The sequence below is a fragment of the Glycine max genome, chromosome 4, assembly GCF_000004515.6.
Source record: "Glycine max cultivar Williams 82 chromosome 4, Glycine_max_v4.0, whole genome shotgun sequence".
Taxonomy (NCBI): domain Eukaryota; kingdom Viridiplantae; phylum Streptophyta; class Magnoliopsida; order Fabales; family Fabaceae; genus Glycine; species Glycine max.
The window spans coordinates 25,533,385-25,546,766 of record NC_016091.4 but is presented as its reverse complement, the minus strand read 5'-3'; the positions used below and the strand labels follow the sequence as shown (position 1 = coordinate 25,546,766).

General features: G+C 34.6%; 2 protein-coding genes across 2 annotated transcripts; one reads left to right on the top strand and one right to left on the bottom strand.

Annotated features, from left to right (window-relative positions):
- Positions 1-4,140: 4,140 nt before the first annotated feature.
- Positions 4,141-10,965, top strand: LOC100797039 (putative phospholipid-transporting ATPase 9). Its single transcript, XM_003552004.5, has 12 exons — positions 4,141-4,378; positions 4,523-5,113; positions 5,832-7,165; positions 7,268-7,378; positions 7,619-7,895; positions 8,128-8,216; positions 8,302-8,410; positions 8,677-8,886; positions 9,105-9,230; positions 9,369-9,467; positions 9,781-9,972; positions 10,086-10,965. The coding sequence occupies exons 2-12, from the start codon at positions 4,721-4,723 to the stop codon at positions 10,713-10,715; spliced, it is 3,570 nt and encodes a 1,189-aa protein (XP_003552052.1). The 5' UTR covers positions 4,141-4,378; positions 4,523-4,720; the 3' UTR covers positions 10,716-10,965.
- A 101-nt stretch (positions 10,966-11,066) lies between these two features.
- On the bottom strand, positions 11,067-12,378 carry LOC100813924 (probable calcium-binding protein CML15). Its single transcript, XM_014774679.3, has one exon. The coding sequence runs from the start codon at positions 12,038-12,040 to the stop codon at positions 11,429-11,431; it is 612 nt and encodes a 203-aa protein (XP_014630165.1). The 5' UTR covers positions 12,041-12,378; the 3' UTR covers positions 11,067-11,428.
- Between the last annotated feature and the right edge of the window lie 1,004 nt (positions 12,379-13,382).

The following is a 13,382-nucleotide window of genomic DNA, read 5'->3' as shown; positions in this document are numbered from 1 at the left end:
TATGCTGATCCCATATGGTTGGAGCATTCTTGCAAAACATCGTGACCCTGACTGGTCTCCCTATGATCTTACTTAGTGAGAGTCACCTGACAAACCCATTGTTTGGTGTGTCTTGTTATGTACTCCTAAGCGCCCAGGGTGGTTTTTCACTAACATGGTACCACATTGCATATAGGCTTGAGTCTTAGCATAACTGTCTCATGCACTTGCTAATTGTTTATTATGAAATTGATGTGTTATTATGTCTTGATCAGAGCGTGTGATTATTGTGTAATGTGATTGATGATTGAAAAGTGAACTTTGAATGACAAAGTGGTGGAATTATGTGAATTACGTGTAACTAAGTTTTATTTGGTTTATATGATATGTATATCTAGTTGTCTTGTTTCTCTATTAGTTAGGAATGTGATAACTCACTCCCTGTGTGTTGTTTGTGTTTGGATCCTATGATGATCTTGAACTTTGTGTTCGGGGGAGCAGATGACTAGGTGAATTGCTTTAAGGAACCATGTGCTGAAGGACGTCGAAACACAACGCTTTGATGGAATGTGGCATTGGGGTATAAGGTTTTATAGATGGCCTTGTTTGAGCCAAAGTGAATTTATTATTTATTTAGAAAAGTTTTATGATGATGCTAGAAAGGTGAATTGAGCCTGCCACCCTCTTGAAAGGCTTGTATTTAAATATGTTTTAAAAACTTGAATTAAGTTTATTTTTTTTAATTATTTCTTTTATTATTAGTACATATATGTGTGGGGTAGAGGGTGTCACACATCGGACTTGGCCAACTACCTCAATTAAATACTCAACTTTGAAAAGCTTCTTAGATGTAGATGAAATTTAATCTATCGAACTCAGCGAATTGCCTCAATTAAATACTTAGCTTTGAGAAACTTCTCAATGGTCAACCTCCAGTAAACTTTTTGGTGATTATGTTAGTCTAATACTTAATCTCAAGTAACTTACCATCCATTTGACTACAATTGACTTCTTAGCAATATTCAACCTCAAGTAAATATCTTGATCACTCAGTAAGTATCTCGGTCATTTTGTCAGCCTGATACTTAGTCTCAAGTAACTTGGCAATCATTTGACTGCAATTGACTTCTCAATAATACTCTCAAGTAAACATATTGGTCATTCAATCATCTTGATACTCAACCTCAAGTAAACATCTCAGCCATTTTGTCAACCTAATATTCAATCTCAAGTAACTTACGAATCATTTAGCCTTAAACAATTGTCTCAATAAACATTTTGTCAGCCTAATACTCTCAACCTTGATTATTTCCTCAGCTTGTCGACTACTCGACCTCAAGTAACTTTTTGACCTCTCTCGATCAATCAACCTCCATTAGACCCAACCTCAAGTACTTTTTGGCTATTCGACCACGTGCCCTCAATTAACTTCTCAACCACTCGACCTTAAGTATACACACTTAACCTCGATCATTTATGGCCCAACAAGTTTTGTGTGGAGTACAACTCAAATAATTCAACAATGAGAACCTTTCGGCCACCTCCCTCAAAGGAAGGATGGCCTTACACTTTTCGGCCATCTTTCATCAAAGATGGCCTAACACCTTTCGGCTTTAACAACACTATGAAAGATTGAAACACTTTGAGCCATAACCACTAAGAGTAGAGTCGAAAGCCTTTGATAAGACAAGACTTATTAATCCTCTTTGTCCTCTTAAAGACTCGAGGCTTGGGGGCTTGTATACTGGTACGACTTAGTACCCTCTCGAACACGACCTAGGAACCTTGCGACGACCTAATGCCTTTTTAGCCATGACCTAGTATCCCCTTAGTAAAGAAAGAACCTGGGGTATTTGGCTTGACCAAATACTTTGGATCTTATTTGACAAAGGTGAAATCTCAAGTATTTAGCTAGGTCGAATACCCATATACCTCTAATCCTCTTAGGCAAGAAGAAACCTCAAGTATTTGGTTAGGCCCAATACCTCTAACCCTCTCAGGCAAGAAGACACCTTAGGATTTGGCTCGCCCACAACCTAGTACCCTCTCGATCACCACCTACAAAGATTAAGGATGTTAGCTTATCTTATCTTAGTACGATATTAACACTATCAGATAATCTCATATTATATTCGCTTAATTAAGAGGTAAGGCTAGTGGACCTTGAGACCCATAAATATGTGTATATAATCAGTTATATTCCCAAGGTAACACATTATTTTATTCATTTTCATTTACTACGCTCATTATTCTCTCTACGTTAAAAACTAACTTAAGCATTCGAGTGTCTTTTGCAGGTACTTCACCCTCCAAAGAATTTTTTGCTGATTACTAAGGAAGAATATGTAGAAGTGAAGGACACAATAAATAATAAAGTATCCAACCATGTTTAGGCAAAAAAAATATGATTTAAATTGAATATAATATCAAATTTCAACTAGTTTAATCTAACCTTTTTATAGTTTGGATTAAATCGATTAATTTCATTTAATTTTTTCATTATTTTTTAGAACAACACTTTGATTTTTAATCAATAAACAAATGAAGTTTAATTTATTGGAATAAGAGTAAAGTCTTAAACCAATACATAAAGTGACTATTTTTTCATTGAAAATATAATATTTATGAAATAAAAAGTCAAATAAATAATAAATACAAAAAAGTTTTTGAAAGTATTAAATCTTATCATAAATTAGAACTTGGTTTAAATTAGAAATTAAAAGTCAAAATAACTTAAATTTTTCAAAACTACAAATACGTGTTCATAATAAATTCAACAATACAATGCATTTTAGATTAATGTTCATTTGAAAATAAAATACTAAAAACAGGAGAGTTAACATCATACTCTCTTCCATAAAAAAAAATAAAAAAAATATTCTCAAAATTTTTTTTTAATAACTCTTTATTATCGATTAAAATTTATTAAAAATTAGAAAATTATGAATAAAATTCGTTAAACACAAAATGAGACCTATCAAATGTTATATTATAAATTATTAGAGTGTGTCACTAATACTTCTTATAGAGAAATTAATATAAGTTTAATATATTTGTAGTTTAATTTAATTTGGTTTGATTGTAAACATGGTAATTAAAAGTCAAACAAAATTAAATATTTTTTAATATTTTAGTTATTTTTTATTTAATTTTAATTTTTAATGTATTTAATAGTTTGAAATGGTTTTGATTGGGTGTCAATAGTCAAATTTCATACTTACATATTTTCCATGAAGTACTATAATGCCACGTTTTTCCTCCTATGCAACAGAATTTCTAGAAGGCTTGGTTACATTCTGAGAGTGGTAATGTTCTAACAAACTTTCTGGTCAGCATTTAATTTGGCTTAGAATTTTTCATGACGATGTTCCAGTAATGAATTTGTCAGCCATTTTATTTCATATTTTAGTGCGTTTCTTCCGCAAGCTTTTGACAACTTTACGAAAAAGCTTTTAAAATAATACTTTTATAAAGCCCTGTCAAAAAAATGGGTACTTATTTTTCCAGTCGTAAAAATAGAAGGAAAGGAAACATAAAATAAGATAAAAATATAATTCCTTTGTTCTCTATTTGAAAGAAAAAAAATGAGAGAGAATGATTTTCTTTTTTTGGGAATAATTTCTCTCTCTCTAAATTAGTGTGAAAGTGAGCGGAAAGGCTTTTACTCATTTTCTTAGTATTTTTTTAAATATTTAAATTTGTCGGAACATAAAATAAATAATCAATTAATTTATATTATTTTTAAAATAATAGAATAAGAATTTTAATTTTTTAACTAATATAGAAGAATTTTTTTATATATTTTTTTCACTCTTCTATTCATTTAGACAATTGAAGAGATTTTTTTTTCTTATTTATATTCCTCTTTTTTATTTATTTCTTTCTTTCTACATTATTTCACTCTCTAAAATTACAGGAAAAAAATAGATGACAACATATGAAAAATACCACTAAATAGTGACATTAGTTAAAGAAATAGAAGTAAAAAAATTATTAACAAATATTGGTACTTTATTTCACTTAATTTTTGGAATAATAAAATTTATTTAATAAATAATTTAATTATTTTTAACCTTGGGATTGTAATTTGGAAGACCAGTATTATATTTATTGAAGTTGTTGAGTCTTTGAACTCGTTACCAGGGAAGACCCAATAGCAGCATGTCCACGTTTTAAGTCTTTTCTTCGTTCTTAGCTACAAGTCAAACTGAGATACGTGTCTGATTTCAGCTACTAACCCAATGAAACAAACAACAATTTTCCATGCTGCTTCACTTATAATAATTTAACTACAAAGTTCTTCTTTTCAATTCTGAACACTGCACACAGATATACTCATATTCTTAATCTTTCTGGCCTCCATATCTTGTCTTTTTCTGCTTCAATCATTATTGGACAGGTGCATTTTTGGTTCAACACACACATATCTCTTACCTTATAGTACATAATCAACTTCTTTTCTAACAAAAAATACCCTTTTTCTTTTAATTTTATTGGTTCAATAATGCCATTTTTCTTTCTTTCTTGGTCTTACTATCTACAGTGACAATGTTTGGTGCTGCCCTGGGATCAAGTGAACAAAACTAGTTGATCTTTGCAAATCAGGTCTTGTTGTAGGATTTTCAAGTCTGTGAAGCTTATTTAAGAGGAGAATTATGCAAGGTCGTAAACTTGTAATGTATTGTAATTGTAATTTGTTCTATAAGTTGTAAGCTTTTGGAGTAGCAAAGTTGTTGAAGTCATGGGTGGTAATAGAAGGAGGAGGCACCACTTCAGCAGAATCCATGCATTCTCTTGTGGAAAAGCTTCATTCAAAGGGGAGCATTCACTCATAGGAGGTCCTGGATTCTCAAGGATAGTGTACTGCAACGAAGCGGAACGAGGTGAGGGGAGTCTCGTGAGTTATGGTGACAACTATGTGAGTACTACTAAATATACAGTGGCCACTTTCCTGCCCAAGTCCTTGTTTGAGCAATTCAGGAGGGTTGCCAATTTTTACTTCCTTATCTGTGCAATTCTGTCTTTTTTCCCGGTTTCTCCTTACTCGGCTGTCAGCAATGTTGTTCCTCTTGTGGTTGTGGTTGCTGCTACAATGGGGAAAGAGGCTGTTGAGGATTGGAAGAGGAAAAAGCAGGTAATGTTCTGTGATGTTTGTCTCTGATTTTGCTTCAAATTTGTGGTTAAGATGTTGTTCTGTTCTGTTCTCTATGCAAAGTGAATATGGTTGATTGAAAGTTTTGAATATGCATTACTTTTTCAGTTTTTACCACAGATATTTTGTGTATTATTTTAAGAATTGGTTTTTGGAAAATTCTGGCGAGGGTTACTGTGGTAAGGGAGTTGTGGTGGGTAAAGTGCCTTCTGTGCTGAACTCACGCCTATTCTGATAAGAGTTATTTTAGGAATGTCTACATGTGAGTGGATGAATGCAAGATGCTGATGGCTTTGATTCTCTTGTCTTTTCTAATATGTACATACTTGCAGCCCAATTACATTATTTTTCATCTTAGCATATGCTGAAATTCTGCTGAGTAATGCTCGCAATACACTTTATTTTGGCTTAAATTTATTGGTGCTTAAGAAATCATGTACGAGACTCACTAAATACAAAGTGAGACTTGATTTTGTGAGTCGTAATATATTTCAGTCAATAAGTGTGTTGGAAAGAGTTTATTAGAGAGCGCATCATTAGCATTTCTTATTTTGTGAAAGAGAGAAGAGATAATAGTAGTGTGTGTTGGTTTTTGTCAACTTTTCCTTTCCGGAAAATCCTTTTGGTTGCTCTTTTTTTTTTTTTTCGTGCTCTTGTTAATTATTATTAGGTCTGTAATTTAGTCTTGTGATTTCATCAGGATATAGATATGAATAACAGAAAGGTTAAAGTGCACCGTGGAGAAGGCATTTTTGGCTATTCTAAATGGAAGGATTTGAAAGTTGGAGACATAGTAAAGGTTGAGAAGGATGAATTTTTCCCTGCCGATCTCATCTTACTTTCATCAAGCAATGACGATGCAATTTGCTATGTTGAGACCATGAATCTTGATGGAGAAACTAATCTAAAAGTTAAACAATCACTTGAAGAAACTTCAAAGCTGCAAGAAGATTCAAGCTTTCAAAATTTCAAGGCTATCATCAAATGTGAAGATCCAAATGCAAATTTGTACTCGTTTGTAGGCAGTTTGGAGCTTGAAGATCAATTGTACCCTCTTTCACCTCAACATCTACTGCTTAGGGACTCAAAACTAAGGAACACTGAGTTTATCTACGGTGTGGTAATCTTTACAGGCCATGATACAAAGGTTATGCAGAACTCAACAGAACCTCCATCCAAGAGAAGCACAGTTGAGAAACGGATGGATAAGATCATCTACTTTCTGTTCTTGGTCTTACTTTTAATTTCTTTTATTGGTTCAGTTTTCTTCGGGATTGCAACCAGGGAGGACCTTGAAAATGGAGTTATGAAGCGATGGTACCTCAGACCAGATGACACCACAATTTACTTTGATCCAAAGAAAGCACCAGTTGCAGCAATGCTGCACTTCCTGACTGCACTTATGTTGTATAGTTACTTGATTCCAATTTCTTTGTACGTTTCCATTGAAGTCGTGAAAGTTCTTCAAAGCATTTTCATCAACCAGGATTTGCACATGTATTATGAGGAAACTGACAGGCCAGCACATGCTCGTACCTCAAATTTGAATGAAGAACTTGGCCAAGTTGATACTATACTTTCAGATAAAACAGGAACTTTGACTTGCAATTCTATGGAATTCATCAAGTGTTCTATTGCTGGGATTGCCTATGGCCAAGGAGTTACAGAAGTTGAGAGAGCTCTAGCCAGGAGAAAAGGAGTACCTACAGATCAGGAGTTGACAGAAGATGGCAATGTTCCAAAGTCTTCCATTAAAGGTTTTAACTTTATGGATGAAAGAATCATGAATGGAAATTGGATCAATGAACCTCACGCCAATGTAATCCAGAACTTTCTGCGGTTGTTGGCAGTATGCCATACTGCAATACCTGAAGTGGATGATGAAATTGGTAAAGTTTCATATGAAGCTGAGTCACCTGACGAGGCAGCTTTTGTGGTTGCAGCAAGAGAACTTGGGTTTGAGTTTTATGAAAGGACACAGACAAATATTTCACTGCATGAGTTCAATCCTAGATCAGGCAAGACAACTGAAAGGTGAGATTTTTGTTCTTGTATGTGTAAGCTTGATTTTCTATATCTTACATTTATCTACAATATGGTTATGCATAAAACAAGAATATAACTTCACTTTTGCAGGTCGTACAAACTTTTGAATATATTAGAGTTTAGTAGTACAAGAAAGCGGATGTCTGTAATTGTAAGAGATGAGGAGGGGAAACTGCTACTGTTTAGCAAAGGAGCAGACAGGTTTGTAATCTTGTTCATTACTTCCAAATCCTATAGACACTTTTATAAGGAGAAGTTCACACTTGATATATAGTTAGTTGATTACCTACTTTTTGAAACAAAGCATTACCTACATTCTTTTGTAATTGTGAATACAGTATAGTGCATGCCTATCTTAAATACACTATGTGAGTATCATTTCCATTTTGTTTCAGATGTTCAAAGTATTAAATTTCTTTTGTTTGTGGCTTTTACTATCAGTGTCATGTTTGAACGACTTGCAAGGAATGGAAGGGAGTTTGAAGAGAAGACTAAGCAGCACATTGAAGAATATGCTGATGCTGGTTTGAGGACCTTGATACTTGCGTATCGTGAACTTGATGAAGAAGAGTACAATCTATTCAATGAAGAGTTTATGGAGGCCAAGAACTTAGTGAGTGCAGATCGGGAACAAATTGTGGAGGAAATATCAGAAAAGATTGAGAAGGATTTAATTCTTCTTGGTGTTACTGCAGTTGAAGATAAACTTCAAAATGGGGTATGTTAATGTTTCTCTTTCAGACATTAGAGGGAAGCAATGGCCCACTTTCTTATCTTTCAACGTCACAGTGAAACTGCCTGAGTATTCAATAGAGTAGAGGACTAGTGGTTTTTCCATTTTTCAAGTTAATATGTGTGTACTTCGACGTTAGCCATGTTCTATTTTGTCATAAGTCATAACAACTTGTAAGTGTTCTAAATGTTGTCTTATGAGTTTGTTTGTGTCATAGGTTCCTGAGTGCATTGACAAGCTAGCGCAGGCAGGAATTAAGCTATGGGTTCTGACTGGTGATAAAATGGAGACAGCAATCAATATTGGGTAAGTTCAAAGTTATTCAATAGAATTTGACATCCTTTGAAATTATAACACGACATCATTGATTGAATAATTTCTGTGACTGTAGGTTTGCTTGTAGTTTACTAAGACAAGGAATGAAGCAAATTATAATTAGTTCAGACACTACAGAAACCAAATCACTCGAGAAAATGGAGGACAAGTCTGCTGCTGCAGTGGTAAATCCTAACTCAAATAATTTCTGTATGATATGATTAAAAGAACTAAACATATAACAGTTCTATCTCAAATGCAGTACGTTTAAATCAAGGCACATGCATGAGAAAGTCCTTTAAAATATTTTTCATTTCAAGACACTATACTTTTGTGATCTGTACTGTAATGGAGCACAAAGGCATATCACCATACAATAAATTAGTCTTTTAACCATTGAACATCAGGGTATTAGATGTATGATTTTGATGGAAGCTTTATGATTCTTTAGGCAATTAAGGCAAGTGTTATTCATCAATTAGCGAAAGGAAAGGAATTACTTGCTGAATCTGATGAAAACTCTGAGGCATTAGCCCTTATCATTGACGGGAAGTCTCTCACTTATGCACTAGAAGATGATGTGAAGGACCTATTTCTTGAACTTGCTGTTGGCTGCGCATCTGTCATATGCTGTCGTTCATCTCCCAAGCAGAAAGCACTTGTAAGTTTTTCATGTACTTTATAGTCTTTGCAGTTGCTCTTCATTTATTTACTTGAAAAGAAACAACAGATACTTTTTTTTTTTGTTTTGAAGTTTATTATTGGCCAATGTGGCAAAGAGACATTTACTCTTACTTGAAGTTTTCTATGCTAATAAGGGTCAATGCTTGTCTCCTCTTATGGTCAGTCAGTTAAGGTACTTCTATTATAATACTGCAGGTTACTAGACTAGTAAAGATTAAAACTGGTAGCACAACTCTTGCAATTGGTGATGGAGCAAATGATGTTGGAATGCTTCAAGAAGCAGACATTGGGATTGGTATCAGTGGTGTTGAAGGAATGCAGGTAAGTCTGAAATGTCCTTTGTACAACAAATTTTCTTTTGGTTTACCTTCCGATAGTCACTACTCACGACCCATAATTTCTTTTGTTCTTTTTAAATCTTGAATTCTCATTTCTACTTCACATCTATAAATTTTTCAGGCAGTTATGTCCAGTGATATTGCCATTGCCCAATTTCGGTTTCTAGAGCGTTTACTACTTGTGCATGGACATTGGTGTTACAGAAGAATCTCATCAATGGTAACAAACTTGTCTTTAAAAACATTACATTAGAGCATGGGCTACTCCATTTAATATATATTCACACAGAATCTGTCCTTATTTCAATGCTTAATTCAGTTACAAGAAATCTCGCATTGGCATCAGCACTTCAAACATAGGTTCTTTGGTTGGAATGAATATTTGGTGAAGCATAAGTGTTGAATGGTAACACAGCTTTATAAACAACCCTGTCGGTATCTAGACAAATATTTGGCCGTGACAATTACCAAAGCTTAACCAGGATTCTTCTTCTCTCCTTCAACTAATAGATATATGTTAACTCATTTGGCAGATCTGCTACTTCTTTTACAAGAATATTGCCTTCGGCTTCACCCTCTTCTTCTACGAGATCTATGCCTCGTTCTCAGGGCAAGCTGCATACAATGATTGGTATCTCTCCCTATATAACGTATTCTTCACTTCCCTTCCTGTAATTGCCTTGGGAGTGTTTGACCAGGATGTCTCTGCTAGACTATGCCTCAAGGTATCTCTTTATATTCAATTTCTCTTTAATGCCACTCTGAATCTGTTTGACGAAATTTGTTTCCTTATATACATAAATCACATGACATCTTTCTTTATGAATTCATTTCGCAGTTTCCATTATTATATCAAGAAGGTGTACAAAATGTCCTATTCAGCTGGAAACGGATCCTTGGCTGGGCTTTCAACGGAGTCTTGAGTGCTACCATAATATTCTTCTTCTGCATCAACGCAATGGAGAATCAAGCATTCCGTAAAGCCGGGGAAGTTGCTGATCTTGAAGTTCTTGGTGCCACCATGTACACATGTGTTGTGTGGGTGGTGAATTCCCAAATGGCATTATCCATCAGTTACTTCACTTACATTCAACATTTATTCATATGGGGTGGCATTCTTTTCTGGTACATATTCCTCTTAGTGTATGGAACCATGGACCCCTCTCTATCAACCACTGCCTATAAGGTCTTGATTGAAGCTTGTGCACCAGCACCATCTTACTGGCTCATCACTTTGCTTGTGCTTGTTGCTTCACTCCTTCCATACTTCGCCTATGCTTCAATCCAAATGCGGTTCTTCCCTACTTTCCATCAAATGATACAGTGGATACGAAATGATGGGCAAACTACTGATCCAGAATACGTTAATATTGTGAGACAAAGATCAATAAGACACACGACAGTTGGGTTCACGGCTCGGTTTGAAGCATCACATAGTTCGGGAGCATCCAAGAGTATTCAAGTATGAAAACAACGTTAGCAAGCAATGTGTTTTTATGTTTCTTTGTTGTATTTGAAGTTCTTTGGTCTGAACATAGGCGTAAATTTGGTATAGGTAATCACATACTTCGGATTGTATATATTTAAGGTAGAGAAGGGTCTTATCTAGTTAACAAGAAATGCCAAGAGATGTTCTTTGACAAAGGTAAACAAGTGATCAGTGTCCTGAACATATGTTCAAAAAATAATGAAAAAATTGGCTGCTTCTACCTCTGAAACTTGAAAATCCTCCACCTCCAATGGTCCACAAGAGAAAAAGAAGAGTAACCGTAACAGCTAGCTGAAATAAGAATATATTTTCTGGCCCACAAAGAAAAAAAAATGAGTAAAGCAGTTTTATACTTTCATCAATGTTTGAAGGATATTACTGGAAATGAATTGTAAGTAAAAAAATAAACCAAATATCAATATTTGATTCTATTGTTTCATTTCTTACTCAACGCAAGATCATTCCCCTCAAATTCTTGTTACCAAAATATATCCCCAATAGCCCTCTACACAAATGCTACTACACAACCCCAAAACATAGAAAATTAGAGAAGAATAAAATAATTAATCTACATGTTAGTGAAGGAATCCTTCCTCTCCTTTTTGTGTGAAGTCAACAAAGCACAACATCAAGGACAGAAACATGTTCCAATGCGCAAAATCGTGGTTTACAATGAGGAACCTCTCTGCTGGTCACAACAATGCAAGGCCTAAGAAGTCAGAGGCTGACCTACCCATCACAGAGGCAAATTCATTGAAACTAATCACACCATCACCATCTGTGTCAGCCTCTGTGATCATCTCTGTGAGCTCTCTATATGTAAGGGGTTGACCCATTTTTGCCATTGCCCCTGCTAACTCCGCAGCTGTTATGTAACCGTTCCCATCACGGTCAAAACACTTGAACACCCCAAATAGCATTTCTTGGTTCAACAAAATCTCTGCACTTATGTCATGCAATATTGCTTCCACCAACTCATCAAACTCCACAAAGCCATTGCCATTTGAGTCCATGTTGGCTAACAAGGCATGGATTTCGTCCCCTGAGGGATTCAGCCCCAACGATCGAAGGAGCGCGGCGAGTTCCAAAATCGTTAGGCTGCCATCCGAATCCATGTCAAATTTTGCAAAAATTTCCCTTAATTGATTGAGTTGATTCACCTGAAGCTTTGACATCTTGTTCTCAATGTAATCAACAAAACAACAATGCAAGAGGGACGTGCAATACATGAATACAATGCGTCCCACGAACAAGACAAGATGTTTGGATTGACGCGAATCCAAAACTCTACCACAAACACACATGAATTTGATATGTTGTACTAAATAAAAATAATAAATTTCAACGCGCTAACAGAATTGTGGAGATGTTATGAAGGGAGAAAAGACAGAGGTGCTTATTTTAGTATCATGGGATGAAGAGTTCTTGGTTTGTTTCGGTAAGAGGTTACGTTTTCTTTTATTTTCTTTGTTTTAGAAGACAGACTAGGAAGGGAGAGCGCATAGTTGGCTTCACGTAACGATGGAACAGGCTTAGATTGTATTACCCATGATGAGGTTTCCTAAGCTTCATTCCCATGTCATTATATGCCTACTAGGACTATTGACCGCCATTGTCATCATACATTCGTATTGATGCTATTTTTGTCATGGAGTTCTTTCAATTTTAGAACCATTTACGATTTCAGAAGTGTAATAATGTTAGGCATTGTACCTTTCTTTTTTATACGAATGCTTAATTGTTTTTAAATGTAATTTTTTTCTCTATATTTTTTATTATTTGAAGGAGGGCATAAGGCTTGTGACATAGATATAAATAATAAGAAAAACACATCAAAATACAGAATTAATTAAAATAATTTTATTCAATTAACATAAAAGAGCTCATGTGAGTAAAATGGTCACATTCGCTTTACTAGTAATGTAACATCCCATTTTTTGTAAATAAATTAAAAAAGGTTTTTTTAGTAAAAAAAAGAGTAGAATTTTAGAAAATGGTGAGATTTTATAATTAAAAAAATAAGGAAAAATAAATGTATTAAAATAATGATTTGAAGAAAAAAAGGAAAAGATATTTGATTTATTCATCTCAGAAAATAAAATAGAGTATTTGTTTATAAAATAATAAACAAAGAAAAATAGACTAAATAATAGACTAAGATCCCTAACTATAAATAGAGACATTTTAGGTTAGTTTTGATACTGACGATATACGCCTCCCCTTCCTCTCCATTTCGTTCTCGCTTCTCCTCTCAAAACCTTCTTTTTTTCCTGCATATCACTACCAAACCTGTTTCAAAAAAACGACAATCTCGGGCTCATTCACCGTTGGATCATCATGAAATTTGGTACTAGGTTTGGAACTTATTTCTGAACATTCTTACTGTTGGGAATTACTAAAAATGTCAGAGCTGGGAGAAATACCCTTTGCATCATAGCTTTTTTTTTTTCTTGTAGAAACTCAAAACTGTCTCATTAAAACTACGATGCCGAACTCTTCAACCGTTGGATTATCATGAAATTTTGTTATGTGGTTTGCGATTCATATAAGCACATCTTTACCGTTGGGATTTACAAAATAACATCTATGGAGGGAGAGATACTCATTGCACGTAGACAGTGGAATGGAGGCTTCAATCCCTTCTCA